This window comes from Pogoniulus pusillus, chromosome 4, assembly GCF_015220805.1.
Source record: "Pogoniulus pusillus isolate bPogPus1 chromosome 4, bPogPus1.pri, whole genome shotgun sequence".
Lineage (NCBI taxonomy): Eukaryota > Metazoa > Chordata > Aves > Piciformes > Lybiidae > Pogoniulus > Pogoniulus pusillus.
In genome coordinates, this window is record NC_087267.1 from 39,529,820 (window position 1) to 39,553,065 (window position 23,246).

Consider the following 23,246-nt stretch of genomic DNA (forward strand, 5'->3'; position numbering starts at 1 on the left):
TATCCTTGGTGTTGCAACATAAAGAGCAAGAGAGTGAGGTTAAACCTGAGGATTTGAATATTCTGTCACACCAATGTACCAGAGCTGGTCCTGCAGGCATTACACTGCTGGTGGTTAGAGAAGAAGCAAAATTAGACCAGTCTGAAAGTACTGGGTGTGGAGCCTCTGAGGACTTGTCTGGCTGTAGGTTGAAAAGAGCCCTACTGAAATCACAGGAGAGTACTGTGAACTTTTGAAAGGAGCTGCTTGTCTTGTACTTTGCCATGCTACAACCTTGCTTGCACAGCTTATTGTATGAATCCAATAGCTCTGGTTCTGTTTAAAACTGAAATCACAAACATTTCTCAGTCTCTCTTTTGGGTCGTTCTGATCTGGTGTTGGATGCTGCATCTCTAGTCTGTATAGATGAATGTCTCAACATGCATTTGTCAAATACACCCAGAGCTGTCCTGTGACACAGAGGCCCACTGGTGTGGAAGAGCATCCATCTATACTATGAAATTCTTTTAGTCTCCACAGCGCTGTTGGGAGCAGACTCTGGCCCATGCTAACTCCCAGTGCACAACCAGGAATTGCCTGGGAGAATGAAGTCAGCATAACCCAAAAGTCTGCAAAGGCACATCAGGACTTGAACAGCAAAGGGAACTAAGTTTGCATGTGCCACTGTTTAACCTGCTGCTATAGGTGTTGCCTCTGTGTTGTATGCTAGGACTTCATCTCCTTGCTGTGAGAGATTTCTCCAGAGTACTTCTACTTGCACTCCTGTACATGATTCTGTGCAGTAGCAGTAAGGAGTAATCTCTGAAGCTGGGGGCAATTATGGGTCAACAGTTTCTGAAAGCTTCTCTAGCTTTCAGAGAACTTGGTGGGCTTGGAAAGAAGCTGCACCTGCTAGGGTAAAGCAGAGACCGAGAAGCTCCACACATATCTGTTTTCCACATAGTGTAATATCATGGGAATCATTGTGGATAAGAAAAGTAATGTGGGGAGGGAAAAGTCTGTATAGATAGATAGCATGTTTGTGAGCATGAAAAGATTCTTCCAGAAAGCCAGCTTCTAGAAAATAATTTTTATTCTTAGTCTGTGAGCCTGCTTTGTTTACCCTGGGCTGTAGCAAATCCCCTTATCTAATGCTTTTCACTGACATCTTTTGATCTCCCTCAGGGATCAGTGCTGGGCCCCATCCTCTTTAACATCTTCATAGATGATCTGGATGAGGGCATGGAGTCAGTCATCAGCAGGTTTGCAGATGACACTAAGCTGGGGGCAGATGTGATTGAGTTGGAGGGCAGAAGGGCTCTGCAGCGGGACCTTGACCGCCTGGACAGATGGGCAGAGTCCAATGGGATGGGGTTCAATAGCTCCAAGTGCAGGGTGCTGCACTTTGGCTACAACAACCCCATGCAGAGATACAGGCTGGGGTTGGAGTGGCTGGAGAGCAGCCAGACAGAGAGGGATCTGGGGGTGCTGATTGATACCTGCCTGAACATGAGCCAGCAGTGTGCCCAGGTGGCCAAGAGAGCCAATGGCATCCTGGCCTGCATCAGGAATGGTGTGGTCAGCAGGAGCAGGGAGGTCATTCTGCCCCTGTACTCTGCACTGGTTAGACCACACCTTGAGTACTGTGTTCGGTTCTGGGCCCCCCAGTTTAGGAGGGACATTGAGATGCTTGAGCGTGTCCAGAGAAGGGCAACGAGGCTGGTGAGAGGCCTTGAGCACAGCCCTACGAGGAGAGGCTGAGGGAGCTGGGATTGTTTAGCCTGGAGAAGAGGAGGCTCAGGGGTGACCTTATTGCTGTCTACAACTACCTGAGGGGTGGTTGTGGCCAGGAGGAGGTTGCTCTCTTCTCTCAGGTGGCCAGCACCAGAACAAGAGGACACAGCCTCAGGCTGTGCCAGGGGAAATTTAGGCTTGAGGTGAGGAGAAAGTTCTTCACTGAGAGAGTCATTGGACACTGGAATGGGCTGCCCGGGGAGGTGGTGGAGTCGCCGTCCCTGGAGCTGTTCAAGGCAGGATTGGACATGGCACTTGGTGCCATGGTCTGGCCTTGAGCTCTGTGGTAAAGGGTTGGACTTGATGATCTGTGAGGTCTCTTCCAGCCTTGGTGATACTGTGATACTGTGATACTCTGATACTCTGATACTGTGATACTGTGATACTGTGGTCGAGATCAGTCAGTAGCTGTGTTAAACAGAAGTATCTCTTCACCTTTGGCAACATTCTTACTCATGGTACTGCCATAACAGAAAGCCTCTCATTTCTGTCTTTCCAGTGAGGATCGAGTCATTGAACATTACAAGAAACTAAATGGTCAGACAAGAGGTCAGGCAATTGTGAAGTAAGTGAAATAAGAGTCCCTTTGTTTATCAGGAAGTGTTTATACTGGACCGTAAATACAGTATGTAACTATGTCTCCCACCTCATCTAATGCTTTATTTTAAAGTATTTCTGTACTTATTTAATTAAAGCCTTTTTCTCAGATCATCCTACCAGCTATTCAGACATGTTATTCTTTTATGTGTTATTTTGCAGCTACATGAGCATTGTAGAATCCCTCCCAACATATGGAGTGCATTATTACGCAGTAAAGGTACGTGCTCCAAAAAAGGGTCATTTCTTCAAGTAAACTGTTGTTGGAGAGGGAGGGAGAGAGGGACAAATAACCATCCTGCTTTCAGAATACAATACACTGCTCCTTAAGTCTGGCTTCACTTCCTGTAGTAGGATAAATTTATCTCAACTCTGTAGTGAATGTTTGGTAAACACAGCTTCAGAGAGGAAAATCCTGTTCTTGTTGATAAAGCTTTTGCAGTTCTATTGTGCTGGAGATGTTCAGCCCACAAGCTGCAGCAAGCTCTGGTGATGCCAGTGAACCAGCACTAAAGGGGCAAGCCAGCCACATCACTGGCAGCCCAAGTGCTTTATTTCTCTTTATAGTTCAGGAGGTCAGACTGTTCTAAGTCAGTGGATCCACCAGCAAGTAACTAGGGATTGCCATGACCTTCAGACTGCAGAGATGTAGGTAGATGGATACAGGTATATCTCTTTTATGCCAAATCATTGTCCCATACTCTAGGGATATCTCATCACTCTCCTCAAACAGCTCTCCCCTTCTAATTGTGTGGATTTCATGCAGGCACCCACAAAATCCCTTGTTCCTTTTGTCTTATGACTTATCACCAAGTCTTTCGCTCTCATATTGCTGTTACTGTTATTATTACTGTTGTTAATATTATTACTTCCTTGCCTGACTAGCTGAGAAGTGTTGGTGTTTTGCTTTGAAGTAGAGAAATCAATATACATAAAGCTAGATGTGCAGTCCCGAGAGCATATTCCCTCATTTATCTCTCCTGAAGTTTTGATGTGTTTCAATATTCTCTCTCTGCACAGATCACACAGTTATTTATACATGTGTAATATCTTACACACATGGGGTACCATAAAAACACAAGTATCTGCCAGTACCTGTCTCAGGAGAGGTGTTTCTAGTCTATGCCTGCTAACATGTGCAGCCTTTTGCCAAAAGCATTAGCCTCATCTTTTGCCTGAGGTCAGAACCCCTCCAGCACTCTTTGAATACACATCTCTTGGACTACTCAAGATCAAGAAAGGTCTTCAAAGCTGAATACACTGGAGAACTACTGAAGTGAACTCCCCATGATCAATAAGTACTCGTAAGGAACAATGAGGCAGCAAATACTGGACATAACGGTTTGCTTCAGCCCGATATGGGGGCTGGGTTTTGGTTCACCCTGCCATCCTCTATCACATTAACAGAACAGATGTAATTTCATTGAGGACTCCAGTAAATTGCAAAGAGGCTGGTATCAGATATCAGCTATTACTCCATACGGCCATTTTATTGCACCACTCAGACAGAAAGCATTTGGGTCCGAGCCTGCCAGACCTTATCACTTGGTAGCTCTCAGATCCCATTACTGCTGCATTTCCAAGATTAATGCTAAAATCTCTGCACATAATTCAAGTCAGCTGGGTGATTTGCTTTCCTTCCTCTCCAATCTCTGAGTGTTCAGACTGAATAATTTACAAGGAAGAGAAAGAGGATTCACCACCGCACGAGGGACCCATGTCAAACCTCCTCACCTCCCCGGACAGCATTTTGAGTAACTTGATCATATGTGATGCATTTTAAACTGTTTTATATGTCATGGCCAAAACTGAAGCAGATCTCTACTAAACACCACAGATCTTTGTGACTTGAGAAAATTCCATAGAGGTAAATTTAACAGCACTCAGGACATTCACAGGTATTGCTTAGGGACAAATCTTTACTTTGAATAACAAGCTAGAAAATCTCCACCATTTCCCCATCTCATTCAATATAACCACTTATGTTTTCTCTTCCAGGACAAGCAGGGAATTCCTTGGTGGTTAGGACTTAGCTACAAGGGGATTTTTCAATATGACTACCATGACAAAGTGAAACCAAGAAAGGTAAAGTGTTTACTTTTCTATCAAGGACTGGGCTTGCCACACATGTTATAGCTTGATTTGAGGGCGTGATGTATGCTGAATGCTGGCATTGATCCATGGGATTTTGAAGGACTTTGATTTTCTCCCAAACTTCTCTGAATGTCTGCAAGAATTAATGGACATAAGTAGCTTTTAATTTATTAAGTGTTGTCATATGGAGGAGAAATAAGCAGCACTTAATCTTGCACTTTATGCCTCTGTTTTTTTGCATGTTTTTTTGCAAGACATAGGTGGGAACTGCAGGACTGATTCTCCTGTGTGCTGGAGGCCTTCCCTCCACTGGTATGGTGGGTTGAGTATCCTCAACCAACCCATGATAGTGAATTGTCAGTGCCATAAATGGTCTGAGAGAGGTGGGGAAGAACAAACAGGGAAGCTCCTTCCATTTATCACAAGGAAAGAAAAAAAGGGCATGGTTTTCCTGGCAGCAGCATTACATTTGACAAGTTTTACTGACTGTCAAGCTGGCAGAGAAAGATGACTTTCCTCACATGCCTTAAAAAAAGGCATTAAGAAGTTTGTGCCAGGTGACTGACTTAAGAGTTTTACTCTGAAACATTTCACAAATTGAGGCATGGCATTCATTGATCTGATCATGAACCTTGGGCTTGGTCAGTGATGACTGGCCATGCTGGTCTCTGCTATTTGCAGTGAGGCTTTCAGTGCATCTGAAAATCAGGATCTGTCTCAGTTCTTTCAAATCGTCTCACATCTTTGAGAAGTACATCTAAGGAACATCCTGTTCATTTGCGTGGAGGAACGTTTTGATCCCCTGAGCTCATCCTACTAGGCAGACCCATGTGTTCTGACATTTCTACCTAAGATGCCATCTAATGTAAAAAAGCTCACCTCTGAGCACATGCCCTGCAAGTGGGCATGCAGTCTGATAGCAGCAGCATTTGTTGCACTGCAAACCCTTGGAGATATCAGGAGGCGAAGTTTTGGGCTTACTTGAAGGCTGCAGAACTGGATGATTTGGAGCATCTGGGCAGCTCTTGTGTGCATGCAAATGCTTCCATGCTGGGTTAAGGTACTGCATTTCTCCTTGTATCATCTCTGTGCCAAGATCCTCTCTCCCTTTCTTCCACCTCCCCTGATCATGTGCAAGCTGTACACTGCCTGGTGCTCACAGGTATCATCATCTACTAAAATAAACCAGATTGAAGGTTTTGGTATAAAACAACAGCAGGAGGAGGCAGAGTGAGACAATAGGTGCATTGATTAGCTTTTATTCACTGAAGGCCGTTAAGAGGGTTTTTTTTAATTGAAGGAGAGACTGAGGGCAGCAAGGAGGTCTTCACAGAGCATCTGTGCCCTCAAATAGCATCTATTTGGGATCAATCATTACCTGCATGGCAAGCCATACGCACATGTGACAGTTTAAAATATGTCTAGGCCTGTTCGCACCCACATACCTCTATCAGTGCCAACCCTCCAGGGAAGACATACTTAAAACATGCCTTCAGAAGTCAGTAACAGAAACATCTCTCTGGAGGAAAATAGGAGGAGGCATAAGAGGTTCCATGTGAACCTGAGGAAGATTTTTTTTCACTGTGAGTGTGACAGAGCACTGGAACCAGCTGCTCAGGGAGCTTGTGGAGTCTCCCTCTCTGGAGATGTTCAAGAACCTCCTGGATGCGTTCCAGTGTGATCTGCTCTAGGTGAACCTGCTCTGGCAGGGAGGCTGGACCAGATGATCTTTCAAGGTCCATTCCAGCCCCTGGCATTCTATGACTCTGTGATTCTAAGATGCCCTGCCATGACAGGATTCGGACATTCACAAGCTGTAGCAATTTTTATCAAACCTGATGGGATGAGAGGGTTGGTGGAGAGCAGCAGAAGAAACGGGTACTGTGCCTGAGAGGAGACAGATGTTCCCACTAGAGCAGTCAAGCCTCCTTTCTCAACTTCTGTTTTCTCAGCCACACAGGGTGATGTCTGTAGCAGTGGGTTTGGAGATTGATAGTATCTCGGGCAGCCTTTCTGTCTTTCACTAACCTACGTCTCCAGGATCATAGAATCAACCAGGTTGGAAGAGATCTTCAAGATCATCCAGTCCAATTTATCACCCATCCCTGTCCAATCAACTAGACCATGGCACTACCTCTCACATTACCCCTCAAGTCAGAGGCTGTAGGCATCTCCTACCCTTTTTATGCAAGTGTAACCTTAAAATAGGGTGCAAAATTTCTCTTTATTGTTTTGCCTCAGCAAATTATGTATGAAATCCAGGAGACCCAAACCAGTGGTGCTGCCTTATGTATAAATCACTGAGAACTTCTGTGGATTAGCAGAAGTGGTCACAGATCTGGGAGGGAAGCTTGGGTGGCGATGGAGAGCAGGAATTTCCAGGTTAGAAATTGTCCATTGCTATAATCTAGAGACCACAGTAGTGAAATGACAGCCTAGACGAACATTTCTCTGTTACATGATGCTTGCAAACACCATCTGTTGGGAAGGCTATTTGAAAATATACAGCCTAAATCTTGGACAGGGCTTGGACAGAGTGGCTGAAGCTTTGTTAGTCCTCCATCAGGTGCTTTTACCCTCTGTAGAGCAAGTAAAAGACTATTTACTCTACACAGGTGGTAAAAGGCTTCTGGCAAGAGCAGCTCAAGTGCCTCTGCAAGGTGCACTGTTTAATTCTCCACTAATTAGATTGTAAAATTGCACTTGATAATCCTGGTATCTGGGAGCTTACCATGCTATACCAGCATGGACTGGTTTAAATCTTTGCTGTGCAAAGGGAGAGGAGTAAGCCTTACTGAACTTTCTGCAAGGTAAAATTAGTAGGGGGAGGCAGAAAGAAACTGTATCTCTTCTGATCTTTATTATTTTGTTCCTGCACATTGCCAATGCCAGAAACAAACAGAAAAATTACAATGGAAAAAATAAATCTCCCTTAAAGAAAAACAAGTAGAAAATTGTAGCAAGAAACCAGCAGAAACCACGGCATTTATATTAAATGTGTGTAGAAACCTTGCCTGTCTTATAAGGGAGATGTTAATGTTTTTCTATTATGTCATCCTAAATAGATTTCCATGCTTATTGTCTTTGCAAGTAAAACTGTAACTCACACTAAGCAGCTGAGCCTATCTCAGGCCATCCCATTAGCAGTCAGTCAAAACCATGGTTTTATTATATTGCTGGAGTAAATCAGCCATGTGTCTCTAGAAAACTAACTAGATTTGTCAGCAAGTTGGATGAGTCATGAAAGGAGGATTGAGGCCAATACAGGGCCTCCTGCTTGTGCTATTTCCACTCAGGCATAATTCCTCCAGCATCACTGGGAATGCAGCTGAGAAGGGTATCGGGCACCTAGTCCAAGGTGGTTGAGATGGGAATGCAGGGCTATTAAACTGGAATGCAGCTGGGCGCAGAGCCTGATTTGGCTCTGTGCTTCTATGTTCCCTCCTGCCTAAGCTTGAATTTTGTGGAAGCCCTGGAGCTACTCAAAGCCATCACTTAGAGCCTTACCATTCTCCTTTCTGTTCTCTCTTGAATATTAGTTTACAGATTCAGCAAGCCCTGCCAAAGGCTTCCTCTTGAATGTTGCCTTTTCAAAGTCAGATTTGGGCTGCACCAGTTAAGATATGATAGCTGTTCATTCTTAGATATTACAAAAAAGCTTCAGTGTACCTCACAAAATCCATCACTGCAGCTTGACAAGCAGAATGGATTATCAGGTGTGTCCTGTTAACCACATGCTGAGGCATTCTGGAAGTTTAGTAGTGGCTTGCAGAACCAGTGTAATTTTTACAGCAGCAGCCCACAACATCCAGAGTGGGCAGAAGCTATCTCTTTGTGTTAGACTTTGCTTCCCTGTGAAAAGGCCCTTCAAGGTTTGCTGTGACTTAAAAAAAACACAACAGAAAGTAGTCACCGTCCTGCAGGGCTTTACCCACCTTAGGTCAGCACCTCCAATACTGATGATAGACCAAAGCAGATTCTCTGGAACCAGGTCTTCAGACAGGATGTGCAAGTACCATGCTCCCACAGGCTGCTCAGTGACCAAATCCATCCTTTCCAGAGAAGGGTCATTAAGGTTTGGGAGCTTTTTGCTTGCATTGCAGAACAACTGGGAAGAAAGAGCAAGGCATTGCAGCCCCCCCATGCAGCTGTACTGTCTGTGAGTGAAGTTTGTTCATTTTAGCCATCAGGTAGGGATTTAACTCCACTCCATCCCCACGAAGCAGAAGCAGCATAGCCAGGAGCTGTGAGACCAACACACCCAAGCAGTTGTAGTAGCACTAAGCATGTCTGTTCTGCTGGTATTGCCACTGACTTAAGAGCTGAAAGGTATCTTCTACTGCACACAGTTTAACAGTTAGTAAACAATTAACTCCAAGCTGAAGAGTGAATGATTAACAGAGTCAGCCAAAGGACTTCCATATGGCAGATAAGCAGACAGACATATCATTTAACTTATCACCAAAAATAAAATAACCTTAAAGGAGAGTGTGGTAGCATTTGGTTGCTTTGCAAGAAGCACTTCTATAGTGTTACCTCCTTTTTTTTTCCCACAGAAGGCTAGTGGCAACAAAATGTAAGGTGAACCTTTTTCTCAGACTCAAAAAAAACCCCTGGTGTTTGCATTGTGTAGTTGGCTGAAGATAACCCAAGGGGATTAAAGAGTTTTGAAAACAAGACAAAATGTGAGGCATCCTGAAACTCAGCTGTAAATGTACCTCAGCAAAGATTTTCTCTGTGACAGCCAAACACCAGTTTCTGTCACTTCTTCCCAGCTTTATCCTTTCTCTGAGATGAAATGAGGCATGATATGACAATGCTCTGTCCCTTGCCATAAGGTCTCTACAATGGTTATGGATTCTCAATTACAGAAAAATTTAATTAGTATTAATTAATACTGTTGTGAATCCAAACCAGCACTAATGGATTGGCTTCCCTTTTAAACATGAAAAACCATGGTCTGGGTTGGACCCATCCTGCCAAGCAATACAAAACACAAGTAAAATCAGTAGCTTTAAATGCCTGATCAGAGAGAACCCACCTGCTTGTCAACAGCATGAGCAAAGTAATCAGCACATTAACTGTGTCCAGAAAGTGAAAAATTGCTATGTGGTGACATCTGGCCTTTTTCAAAAGACCAGAGGTAGAGTCAACTTTCCCAATTCCAGAGGCAAAGTGAGATATTTACACAGGAGGAGAAATAACCTAATGAAGAGCTGCTTTATTGCAGAACAAATAGAGAACCTCTCTGCTTTAGGGCATAATGAAGCATTGTGAAGTCAGTAATTGGTACTGATGGAGTGGTTAAACTTGTGTTTCTTGTGGTGAAGGGATGACAGACCAGTAACTTAAAAACCCATAAAACAGGGATTGATGTGAAATGGATAGAAACTAGTGAAGGATGGGGAGGAGGAAGCTGACAAACATGGGAACAGTCAAAAAGGCTAAACAAACATGACATTCAAATCAGTTACAGGGAGGCAGATTCATCTGCATAGTTTCTTGCTACATGATACAGCAGAGCTTTGAAGGGTTGAAGATATGACTAAAAAGTGTGGCATCCCAACCAAAGTTTTTAACATTTAATTGATTGTTTTTGAACAGGAGGGGTGGCAAAGCATCATGTCCAAGGAGAGTGTTTGATTACACAGAGCATGTGTAACACTCTTCTTACTGGCGTGTCACTGAGGGTGTACTCTGAGCGAGCTGGCCTTTCTTTAGAGCATCCAGAATCAACTGAGGTCAGAGACAGTACATTAGATTTGTGTCTAACTGAGGTCTTCTTGGAATGGCATCATTTTCTAAGAACTTTGCAAACATCATAGCATTGCAGACAGGATAAAAGATTTCAAAGTTACAAATGATACAAGAGGAGCACCAAACATTTCCAGGAAATAGTGGTTTAAAAACTAGTGGAGTCTCAGTAGCATTGCTGTAATAAATTATTCACTAGGATTAGCTGGCTGTTAAGGACTACCTGCTGACTCCTTCTGTTCAGCACTTTTATTTCTCTTCCCGTTGCTAAACATTCATGATCTTTGGATTATGGGCTTGGCTGAAAACTGAACAAGTCTTCATGTCACAGTGGGTTCAACTCATTTTATAGTGCAGTATTTTAGTCTGGGTTTAGTATTTGGAAATGTGGAGCACTGGAGGTGTGAGACATAAAAAGCAAAGACCCTTACCATGCTGTTTCTTCTCACAGAAAAAAGTTGCTCATACAATTTCCTTCCATATCAAAACGTAAGATCCAGACCTGTGACTGTTGAAGAGCAGTCATAGTTAAAGACCCTCCCTTGCTGAAATGTCTTATTCCCTACCTGTTACACCAGAGACCATGTTCACATAAGCACCTGCTTTTGCTGCTGCTTACCTTGGATTTGAGATGTCTACCATCCAGCACCAGGCTCTCTGCCTTTCAGCACCTACCTTAGGTGCACCTACCTTACATGCCTTACTGCTGCGCTTCGCTACGCAAAAAGCTGCAAGCGCATTGGGAGGTGAATAAGTCAGAGCAGGCTGGAAAGCAGGATTTTGTCCCTGACACTGAGGATTTCCATGGGACTTGACTAGACATCCCACTGGGCTGTAATTCAGTGAACATGGCTTCTGGCAGCAGTAGTAGCTGAAGTGGCCTTCAACCACCTTCCTTCCCCATCACAAGCCTGCCACCACTGCTTGTTCCCACTCTTAGACACCTTCCTCAGTCATGCTGGCATAATTGTATGCCCAAGAAGGAAATTGCTCCAGAGAAGGGAGGAAAACTCAGCCAAAAAAAAAGTGGTCATTTTTAACCTCAGTCAGTTCCAAATCCCATTCACTATCTGTCCCACCATCAGTATCCTACAGCACAGCTAAAGGAGCTGGGCCTAGGTGCAGGCTGCATAACTTAGAGCAGGCACAGAAAGAAACTGCTATTAACCTACACAGTGACTTTATGGAGCAAGACAAGGGGATCAATAGCTTGGAACAAGATGGAAGGAGTTTGTCTGCATGGAACTGGTCATGGTTGAACAAGGACAAATTAACAGTATGGGTTATCATCACCACTTCCTCTCTTTCACAGACAAGCTAGTAAAAGTTTGCTTCAGCTGTCTCTCCCAAACAGGGCTGATCTCAGACCACCAAGTAGATTGCCTAGGTAAAACAGCACCTTAAAATCATAGAACAGCCACGCTCAGCATCCATTATCTAGGTAAATAAGTAGCTTGATCAACTATAATGCTTATACACACTAAGATATAAACTAAGGCACCACTGTTTTACAAGGAAATTGTGGTGTTTTGGTGTATGTGTGCTCTGGTGAGCAGGCATAGAGTCCCCAGGGCTTTCTGTAAGAACGTGTGCTCACAAAGGCTACAGCACGACATTCCATCCTCTGATCCAGCCAAGCCAAGCCCATGGCTACCATTAAATATAGCAGTAGTCCCTTGCTCTGAGTGCTTTGCCATATTCAGGTCTTAAAGTGTAATTCTCTATAAAAGCAGCAGCCAAGTCTTACTTGATTCTGCAGTGCACAGCAGGAACTTCAACCAGATGCAAAGACAAATCATTCTGACAGCACAAAGTGAAACAAATTGGGCTTCAGTGCCCTGGAGTTAGGGTGGAGATCTAGAGTGAGATTGAAAGCTCCTCAAGCACTTGTTCTTGATTTTGTAATGGCAGCAGGCTCCTCATGTGCTCCACCCTTCTCAAATACTGTCTCTTAGTTCATCTGGACTCTCTGCTCCAGAGGCCTGAGCATTTTTATCACCAGATGAAGCCAGGCAGGGTCCAGGTATTCAGTGGCTACAAATATGAGGCATCTTTAAGGCAGTGACATGGTCAGGAGGCTCAGAAAGTCAGGCATTACAGCCCATTGCCATATATGTGGGATATATGCTGCTATGGCAGATCGTATGAGGACATCCAATATCCCAGGAGTGCTTTCAGTCACATCACAGGACCATTTACAAAGGCATGTATCACTTGGACAAGAGGCAAGGGTTTTAAGCAAGAGAAGGGTATATTTAGATTGTACATTAGGAAGAAGTTCTTCACTAGTGTGGTAGTCCAGAGAGGTGGTGGAGGTGCCATCCTTAGAGACATTAAAGGTCAGATTTTATGGGGCTCTGGGCAACCTGATCTAGTTGAGAATGTTTCTGCTTACTGCAGGGAGGTTGGACTAGATGACCTCTAGAAGTCCCATTCAAACCATTCTCTAATTCTCTGATGTGCATGGTTATAGTAGTATGAGGTGGGGATGGTGGTTCCTGTGTTTTGGTCCCAATATAGAGATGTACTTCAGTCGTGCCACTAGAGAAGACAAAAAGATCTGTAGGAAGGAAATTAACAGGAATGGTTTATGGGCGGCATAAATTGTTCTAAGCTGCTACAGCTGATTCATAGGTTATAGGCTGAGCATTCTTTATCTAATACATAGTATATTACATGAGAAAGTAGAGATGGTCAATGCAGAAACATCTAGTCACTTTGGAGGACAAAAGGAGGAGATAAAAGGGAGAAAAATTAACTTACAAGAATGAGAGGGGGAAATGGTTCTCTGCAGACCTGTTGATTTGGACACATTCAGCATGGTGACAGCAATGCAATATCCAACAGATGTAGATGTGCAGAGAAGGTGGATTTGGTTGTATATAAAGTCAAAGTCTGATCTCCCAGTCTGTATACTGTTATAGACACAAATTTCAAGTTGTGTTGTGTAGACAAATAGTGCCTTGTCCAGCTCTTCCTTCTGTGATCTGATGCTTTGCTACCTCTCTGAGCCAATAAATCACTTTGAAATTTAATAGGGAATTGTCTCTCCATAATGGAAATGAATGCAGAGTGGTGATTATATAGATCTAGACACAATTTCTGTTTGATCAAGACAGAAATGTCTGTTGGGGTGGTGTGGTCCCATGAGAACAGCGCACAGCAAAAGGGATATCAAATTGGACCAGAAATTGTTTGTCTGTTTGGCAAAAAAAGAGTCCTGAAGCCTGAGGGAAAGAAGTAATTAGACAGTGAGCTGAGATTGCTGACAGACCACTGAAAGCCCTGCTTAGCCAAGTCGCTCTCTCATTCCATGGGGGAAGGGAGGACTGCAAGCCTCTGGGAAGATGATTGGTGTGGTCGTTTCCCAGATCAAATCACACAGGAAACCTTTTTTTGTGGATTTTTTGTTTGTTTTGGGGTTTTGGAACTGAAAGACAAAAAAAAACTACCCCAAACTAATAGAAATGCAGGAATGAATGGAAGTGTGTCAGGATGGAGAGCTAAGTTATGGCACAGCAGCATCCTCATCTCATGACCCAGGGGCACCCTCAGCAACAGGTCACACTAATTCACAGGTGACAGCCCACGGAAATGTCTTGGTAAATCTGCCCCTGAAACAAGAGTCCGTTTGTTTAAGCTAAGATGGCTGTTCTGCGTGGACCAAATCCTTCCTCATTCACCCTAACTAGTTTGACAGAGGTATGATTGATGAGAGCAGGGTTGGCTTCAGGCAGAACACAAATCCATGCCCGGAAACCATGGCCCCACTGAAATCACTGGGACAAAACTGCCATTGACTTTGCTGGAGCTGTGATTTTCATAGAGTTTAAGGCCAAAAAGGGACCGTTCATAACCTCTTCCCTGACCTACTGCATAACTCAGCCCCTAGAATTTTGCTTGTGGGTTTGTTCAGTAGAGGGAATTGTATTTCCAAAGAGGAATTTTTTTTTATTACATTTGTTTTGTCTTCAAACTGCAAAACAAGAGTTGGGAATTTGTAGCTGCACTCATGCAAGCTGTATGAAAGTACTGCTATTAGTTTGTTCTTTTGTTTAGTACCAAATTTAGGACTGGGATGTCATCCAGGGTTGCCTCTTGCCCATAGCATAGGCAATGGAAGGGATTGCTTTTGGGCTGTTAGCAATATGCCACATTATTTCCCGGCCTTTCCTAGAAGCCTTTCAAAGTATCCAGTCTGAGTGGTAGTCTATACATTTGGAGAGATGATTGTTCCTTCTGCATAGTGTGATTTAGTAAGGCGTTAATCATCTATGAAGCTGCCAGCTTGAAGGACTGAGAGATGCCACATAGGTCACTAACAGCAATTAGAGTTGGTCATTAGATGCTTAGTATTAAAAAAAAGGGTAGGTCAAATGGCCTCTGGACGTCTCTAGCTCAACCTCTTGCTCAAAGTAGGTCTAACTTCAGAGTCTGACCAGGTTACTGTTTGACCTCCTTCACTGATTGTTGTGGGTTTGAGGGGGGTTTTATATACAGTCAGAATTTCCCTTGCTGCAGCCCAGCAAACTTTATCCGCAGCCTCACACATATCCACTGAAGACCTCTGAGAAAAGTCTTTCACCATCTCCTTTGCACCTCCCCCTTAGGTCAACAACAGGATCAGACAAATAACATGTAGAACTTCTGTAGACTTCTGCAAGCCATTTGATTCTGAACAGCCACCAAGCCTGATACCTGAAACCCTTGAGAATGTGTGCACCGCTGAGTAACCCCATTCTACCTGTGCTTCATCCCAGGTCCTTTAGCTGAAGACATGCACAGATAAAAGGGAAAGTAAACAAGGCACCAAATACCTGGGCATTTGTACCTGGTTCCCAGTAGACACAATGCAAAGCAGTTCACACTGTGTTCCCACAGGGTCATCCAGCCACAGTGCATGCTGCCCAGTTCAGTGCCAAGTCCAGCTCTTCTGTATCAGGGACCCAATACCCCAACCCCAAGATAGAGAAGCTTGAAAATTATTCCAAAAGATACTATGTGGGCATGTTTCTCTAGAAAACATAATTCAGAGAGCACTATGTCTCAACCACCAGTACTGCCCTTCAGCCACCCTCTCTGTACTGTCCCTCAGCCACAGTCCAAGACAGAAAACAGCAACAGCCTTATTGCTGCCAAGGGTTTCCAAATGTATGGCATGGTCCCTCTGCTGAGTACTCAGACAAGGCTTCCCAAGCACAAAGGCACAGAGCACAGCCCAGTGCCTAGCATAGATTGAGTCAGCTGCCCACACCTCGCTGAAGTCCAGGTCACCCAGGACATGAGTGACCAAGCCTGCAACACTCCTGTGTGTCATTCACAAAACACTCTCCCTTCTTTATCAGGAGCCTCTGGCATTGTTCAGATGCTTTCATGTTGACCTTACCTCCTGCTGTGTGCAAACACCACTGTACCAGCCCCATGGTCAATGAAAACAGTAAAAACCTCTTCGGACTCATATGGCTGAAAAGGATGCAGGTCTCTGGGCCTCCTCTCCTCCAGGCTCAGCTTAATTAGGGAGCAGCCAGCAGACCACAAGTGTACTCTCAAAAAAAACTTGCATCTGAAGGGCTTTGACTGCAGCTCTTTGTAACTCGTCACAAACATCTGGTGCCTGGCAAGCTTGCTGGCCTCTTGGAAGGGGATTCCAATGAGAAAATTCCTATAGCTTGCACCTGAATTCTCCATAGTGCAGGGTGCAACACTTGGATCTCTCCCCTGGCTCCTTGTCTAAGCTGCCAGCTTTGCAGAAAAGTAATTTCTGGCACTTTGCTTCCTCACCATAGCCTCCCCACCCACCCCAACACATTTTAAACAGTACACATGGTTCTATGTGGAACAATTTTTCCCTTCAGTGTTTGTGGGTTGATAAGCTGTCTTGCAAATTCAAGTGATAGTGTTGATTCCAGTTTTATTGGCATGATGAAACAGAGCCTGTGAGGGGAACAGTTCCCCCAGAGGAGAAGGGAATAAGGGTAATTCTTTTCTCCTCTTTTGAGTAGCCACTTTCCCTTCCACATGCATGTGAGAGTGTGCAGCTGTGCTCAAAAGCCAGTCTCAGGGAGACTTCCTGAAGTGTCTACAGAAGATTAAATGATCTCATGTGCAGCCTGTAATGATGGCCACTACCAAAAATTGTTCCCATCTGAAAGCTGCCCAGTGCTGCATGATCTGAAATGGGCTGCTGACCTCAGACGAGATCCCAGTGGGCAAGCCACCACATCACAGAAACTCAGCCTGCCACAAGCACCGCTAATTGTCTCCTTGTTTGTAGGCTCTGAGTGAAGGCAGCTACTCAAGGGCTGGGGAGCTCTGCTCTCAGCTTCTATTACCAAGTGACTTTCCCCTAAGCCTCCTCTGCAGTGTGTTAAGGGAGGTGCTGTCCCAGTCCCTGCAGTGAGGTACTTTTTGTCTGGTAAAAGTCGTCATGCCTCTAATACAACTCCAGTAAAGCTAATATGAATTGGCCTACCCGCAAAGGTAGACGTTTGGTTTGGTTCTGCAAATTAATCAAACGTGATCCTAAGCCAGATAACTCAAAACTAGATGCAGCCTCAGTGCAGGATAAGGTGAACCTGCCTGAGCATGGCTGCACTGACTCAGACTAGCCCCAAACCAGCACACATCTGTTGTCACTGCATTTCCACAAGATCTGAAATTGCAGCCAGCTCCCCGATGTGGCTCGTATTCCCCAGTGAAGGCTGCAAGCACTAGTGTGGTAAAAGGATCTTGATGGGTAAAAATTATGCTTCCATTTAAGACCTACTAATGGCACCTTGTGCATCTGTCACTGCATTAACAACATCAATCTGAAACTACGTAAGCTCAGCAACTGGTGAAGGGAACAGCTTGCTGACATTAAGAGGTCTGGCTGAAGGAAGAGACCTTAGGCTTTGTTTCTCCCTGAGGGGTTGTGATTGGCTAACAGGAAAACAGATACTTTCTTGTGAGTGTTCAGAGTTTTGAAGATTGGACTCTTTATGTATAGGAAGGTTGAGACCTCTCACATCAATGTGGGCAAAAGGGATGGGAGGGCTGCAGAAATGTCAGTGGAGCAAAGGGAGATCAGAACATAGGCTATGGGAAAAAAAAGACACAAACTCAGGTTGTGGGGTCAGTTTCACCCCCTTCCTCCCACGAGGGGATTTACCTCATTCCACACCCTGCTAAGAAAAACAAAGAAACCAAATATAAATATGCAGTGATCTGGGGAGCTGCTCTGGTGCCCAATACATAGGTGTCTAATGTCATTTTAGCCACTGGTAGCGATCCAAGTGATCTGTGTGAGGCTGACAGATGTAGTATCAGACCTATAGCAGGCCCACTCCCTCCTGGGGCAGCAGCCAGGACCAGGCAGGATACCCCGGAGCACAGAAAATGGCACTCAACGCCTATGTTCAGGCATCTGAACAGCTCCCACAGAGCCCTTTGTGTTTGGACAGTTGGAGTTTATCATCGAAGGAGCTGCAGTGAACAAACTGAGCACTGTGAGGTCTGGTAGCAGAGGACAAAATAGGAAAGCATCCAAGCACAGGGGACAGTCCTGCAGAGTTTGAGGGAGAAGGATGTGAAGGAAAGCGTCCAAGGAGAGCAGCTGCCAGCAGCTTTGAAAAGAGTTTCAAATTCCTTCTGCACCACACCACAGTTTAGTCATAAATGACAACAAGGGACCCAGGGACAGAGGGATATTTTCTGAAGGGTGTGATCTGCTGGTTTTTAGACTCTATGTGTTCCACATGTCTGAGCACCTCCCAAACAAGTCCTTTGCACATGCCGTGCTGCACGGCCGCATTACCCTCCCTGTCTTGCGGACAGGCATCTGGAAGCACAGAGGGATGATTCTGGCAACCCACATGGCACTCTCGGGCTTGACCCTAGTTGTTGTCTGTGGGAGTTTAGACCCCAAACTTCCTTTTCATGTCTTTGAAGCTGGGTGATTGCAGAGGAGACACACTTCACTTCAGACCTCAGTTCCCAGCTTAACCCTTTCACACCATGTCTGTCCTCCCTCAGTGGGTAAACCAGACAGTACTCCTGCACTTTTCTTGGTGATTGCAACTTTCATGCAGTGATCAGTTATTCTAGTGGAGGAAAAAAATAATCCCCTAAGGACGACTCTTCAAGCTTCCTATTCCTCATGGTCTCCTTCCTCTCCCTCTGTGATGCAGAGAGCCTGAGACTATGGCGAAGCTCAGTGCATGCCTTTCACCACCGTCCAGACAGCTCCTAATAGAAGAAAAAAAACCAACAACTCTTGGTTAGAAACTTAAAAACACAAATATTTTCAGTTTTGCTGCACTGAAATATTAGTGAGGAGAAAATTCTGGCTGCTCGTTGTGGCTTGGTTTGTTTTCTGGATTTCACCTCCACCAGGAACTTAATCAGTGCAAATCAAATTACTCCTGTTTACTTATTTCCAGAGCACTGACATTGGCAAGTGGCTTATCTCGGCATGGCAGAAGCCAGAGCCTTCCTTGGGGGTAGAAAAGGAACTGCACAGAAGCTGCTGGTAGTGGGAGAAGGAATATAAACCAGGAAAAGTTCTGCTGGCTCTGCTCCCCAGTGGCAAGGTTACACTCCCTGAGCTATGCTGTTTGCTAGGGGCAGCTCAGCGAAGCCGAACTGCGAGATGCCCAGGGAGTAGAGGATGCCTCCTCCATGAGGGTTAGCAGCCTGTAAGCCAGGCTTTCGATTTTGGTTTACTCATTTGTAAGGAGGAGGCAGTGGTGGACCTGTCTGTGGCACTAACTGTGTGGTGGTTTGCAAAGCTGACAAGAGTGCTTTGCAGTCACCTCATCCTTCGTGCTGTTTCTATGGTCAGTCTTCCCTCCTGCCTGGGAGACGAGAGCTATTGCAGGGCAAAAGTGCGGGGTTTGGAGACGGTGTGAACACATCCCACTGCCGGGGAGCATGAAGAAGAGGAGAAGAGGAGACTCAGGGGTGATCTTGTTACTGTCTACAACTACCTGAAAGGGCATTGTAGCCAGGTGGGGGGTGGCCTCTTCTCCCAGGTAACCAGCAATAGAACAAGGGGACACAGTCTCAAGTTGTGCCAGGGTAGGTATATGCTGGATGTTAGGAAGAAGTTCTTCACAGAGAGAGTGATTTCCCATTGGAATGGGCTGCCCAGGGAGGTGGTGGAGGCACCGTCCCTGGGGGTCTTCAAGAAGACTGGCTGAGGCACTTAGTGCCATGGTCTGGTTGATTGGATAGGGCAGGGTGATAGGTTGGACTGGATGATCTTGGAGGTCTCTTCCAACCTGGTTGATTCGATGATTCTATGAACAATCAATGGACAAACAGAGACACCCCCCAGGGCTGACCCATGCTGACTCAGGGCCGAGGGCATGCAGCTAGCTCTGGGGAGACCTGCATTTTACTTCCATGAGTGTGTCATGCCTCAGTTTGTCCCTCGGTGATAGCACTGGCTTTGTCTGGGTGCTGCTAGAGATGCCTCAACAGGGCAGCCTAGAAACAGAAGGCAGGAATATGAGTTACTGCTGCGTCTCACCCACCGGGAGCAGGCTGGAGTCTTGGACAACACAAGTCCTGGGATAGAAGCCCGACTCCGCTCGGCATACACTCTCCGCAGTTGATTGCGGGGATAAAGCAGAGATGGGTATCGTGATTCAGCGGAGCGGTGAGAGTCACCCCCGTGGGGCCTCACCTGCCCAGCCAGGACACTTTGGCCCCTCTTAGGAGAGAGGCTGTTGTGCCAGAGGCCAACGCGCAGCAGCCGCTAGCCCTACAAATTAGAAACAACCAAATTCCGTTTCTCCTGTGGCTTGCATGTCTTTAAACTGTACTGCGTTCTGCTGAGTGAAGCCGCCCGCTTCCCCCCGCCACCGAGCCCGCAGCAGAGAGCAGGGGCCGGCAGAGAGCGAGCCGCCGCCCCGCGGGCTGCCCCAGGTGCTGGGCGGGGGGCGCGGGCGGGACGCGCGGCCGGGACGGGGCGGAGCGGAGCGGAGCGGGATAGCCGCGGCACGGCACAGCGCCGGGAGGAGGCGGCGCGGCGGGCAGGGCCGGGTGAGGGTGTGCGCTGGGGAGCCTCACCCACTTCTTCTCCCCGCAGATCTTTCAATGGAGGCAGCTGGAGAACCTCTATTTCCGCGAGAAGAAGTTCTCAGTGGAGGTGCACGACCCGCGCAGGTGAGCGACGAAGCGTGCCGGGCTGAGCCACGCAGAGCTGGGCTTTGTCGCGCTGGGTCGGGGCGAGTCGGGCTGAGCCGCGCCGAGCCAGGTCCTGGGAAGCAACACTGCCCGTGACGCTGTGCGAGACTTACTGCGCTGTGTAGCTGGGGAGCCCTTAGCAAGGGGCAGCGGCTATCCAAAGCCAGGGGCTGCTGCTACCTTTCGACGGGACATTTTGGGGTCGGGTGGGTGATTTTGAGGATTTTATTTTTCCCTTGGCTTGTACTGGCGTTTCTCCCCACCGCCGTTTTGGCACCTTCTGATCCCCGGGCCAGTGCAGCTGTGGTGCCCCGGCTGCGGTGCCATCAACCCCCGCGCATGGAGAGAAGGTTGCCTTGTCCCCGTGTTGCACTTTGGAGCCTGGAAATGGGCGCCAGATTTTGTACTCACACGCTTCCTTGTAAATAAATATTCAGTAGTGCAGCTGAAAGGAATGGCACGGTACCAGAGGTTTACCGGCAGGCTGGATGGAAGCCCATCAGTCTTTTTGGCACGGGAATCTTTTCTTTCTTTCTTAAGAAGCCTGACGTGGGAGAGAGCGAGCTCAAGTGACTGTGCTGCATCTAATCAGTGCATTTCTACACCCCCGTCCTTAGTGGATGGTTAGTGCAGACAGTGACCAGCGTGTATGTTGCTCTTTAAGTTGTGCTCACTAAAACCAGGATCCCGCTTGCAGGCTGATTTGATGTGCTGCTGGTAGTTGTGTGTTTTGCTGATTGCTCAGCTGTGATCCTGTTTCACCTGTTTGCCATGCCAATCTGTGTACTAATCTATGTACTTTTCTTAGGGCAATTTTGCATGCAGTTTCTGTGCTTTTTTACCCTGATCTGAATACAGTCACACCAGTACAATTGTGCTTGGCTCCATAGGCGCCTTTTGGTAAAGCAAAAACGAAGTAGAGCAGTTCCCATCATTGTGTAGCTCCAGGTCAGCAGGATCTTGAGGCAGCTGCTTAATATTAAGTATGTAAATAGTTGTATGAAATCTAGTGGCGATAATTCTCAAAACTGAGAATATACTTCCAGCAGCATGAGCTGAGTGTTGGACTCCTTCCCCCACTGAGCCTTCAAGGCATCAGAAATGCATGCTCCAAGCAACCAGCAATGAGAAGTCCCTAAACACTGAGGCTGGCCATTTCCTGGAAGAAGCAGTTGCAAGGAAAAGCAAGCAAATACCTCTGAGACATTGAAATTGTAATGATATTTGCAACTTAATGTCATGCATGAAATGTGACCATTCAGAGGAACAACTTCTGTCTTGGTTGTATTTGGATGATAGGAATTACTGACACAAGAAGAGCTGCCAGTTTTTTACTGTGTTGTGCAGTTTCTCTGAATCAACACCAGGAGGACAAACCCGGGTCCCAGGTTGTCAGCCGGGTACTTTCTCACTTAAAGGGAATGACTTCGGTTGATTTTTTTTCTATCCAGAGAGTACTACCATTCAGGCTGTGCTGATACTTTGGCTGTAAAGCAGCAAGGCCTATTGAAGTGGTGTGGTGGGAACACAACTCGGGTTGTAGTCTCCCAGCCAAGTAGGATGGACTCCTGTACGGAGTTGTTCAGCTTGTGGGAGGAGTAGCCAATACAGTGCATTCCTCTCTGTAGCCAAACCAGAGGCTGAGTCAGCAAAGCCACACTTGCAGGACTGCAAGCTCGGCTCCATGGTTGTGGCCAGGGATGGGCAGCACAACGTATGTTTTTGAGTCCTGTTTCTGCCCGTGGCTTCCTGTCCTTAACAAGCCATTTAACCTCTCTTCGTTGTGGTTACTTACTCCATAAAGGAGGGAAACATTTGTTTTACAGAGTATCGACAGGGTTAATTCCATATAGTGCATGTGGCATAGGTGGAAGGAATCCATGGAAGAAGCACCAATGGGCCATTGCTCACAAGTCTCCAAGAGACAGCTCTGAGGAGCAAGTCCACGGCTCTGACCAGCTACGTCTGCAGACTTTCTAACAGAGTCTGCAGCTTTCATAGAATCATAGAATTGTTTAAATTGGAAAAAAAGCTTTTAAGATCAGAATACAAACAGTAACCCAGCACTGCCAAGTTTTGATGGGAAACATGTACAGATCCCAAAATGAAAAAAAATATAATGGCAGTTGCTGCTTTTAGGATGAGAAGATGAATGGGTTGCAGAGTGTGTTTCTGGGAGTTTAAAAGTAGCTGCATTTGAGCAGAATAGGATGGCACCAGAATTCAGACTTCAGGCCACGTTTGGGTGCCTTAACACCTTAAAGCCTTATGTGCCAATGTGCTGCAATGGTTTCTGTCCCTGAAACCAACTTAAAGCATCCAGAGTTGGGTCCGCTTTCCAGTCTCAACTTCAAGAGCACCTCCCAGCACAACCTTCATTCTCTGTCCAGTGACTGAGATGAGACAGCCCAGCACCCATCTTCATTAGGATCATCAGCCACTGTCCTGTGCATCCAGGGACAGTTTTGTCACAAGAACAGTACTCGTGGTAGGACAAGGTCTTCTGCTTCACTTGTGTGGAAAGGATTCAGCACATCATAACACTGAAATAAAGATCCTGATTGTTTCAGAGCTTGTTTGCATTGACTGCAGCTGTTTCTCAGGCAAATTTCACTCCAATTTGTAGTTTCACAGTTTAACTTTGAACACATTTTGCAGCATTGGGAAGACCCTGACACGAGCTGTCGTCCTTCTTCCAGGCTAAATCCAGCCAGCTGTTCCCATTTCACTTTAGGGTTTTGCTGTTCTTTCATTCTTGGCTCTATCACAACTTTCACTGACCGTGTGCCCCCCTCCACACGTCTGTCTCGCATTTTGGTCAGGGCAGTAGCCCACAAGGAGAGGTGGCCAGTGCAAGT

General features: G+C 46.0%; 1 protein-coding gene across 8 annotated transcripts in view; it reads left to right on the top strand.

The window, feature by feature from the left end:
• The window catches only part of FRMD4A (FERM domain containing 4A), a 424,512-nt gene that overhangs the window by 361,468 nt on the left and 39,798 nt on the right, over positions 1-23,246 (top strand). For all 8 annotated transcript variants that reach the window (XM_064142608.1, XM_064142610.1, XM_064142606.1 and 5 more), the window contains 4 exons: positions 2,273-2,338; positions 2,533-2,590; positions 4,369-4,455; positions 20,291-20,367. In XM_064142608.1, the coding sequence (XP_063998678.1) occupies positions 2,273-2,338; positions 2,533-2,590; positions 4,369-4,455; positions 20,291-20,367 (288 nt within the window). The remainder of the gene's footprint in view (positions 1-2,272; positions 2,339-2,532; positions 2,591-4,368; positions 4,456-20,290; positions 20,368-23,246) is intronic.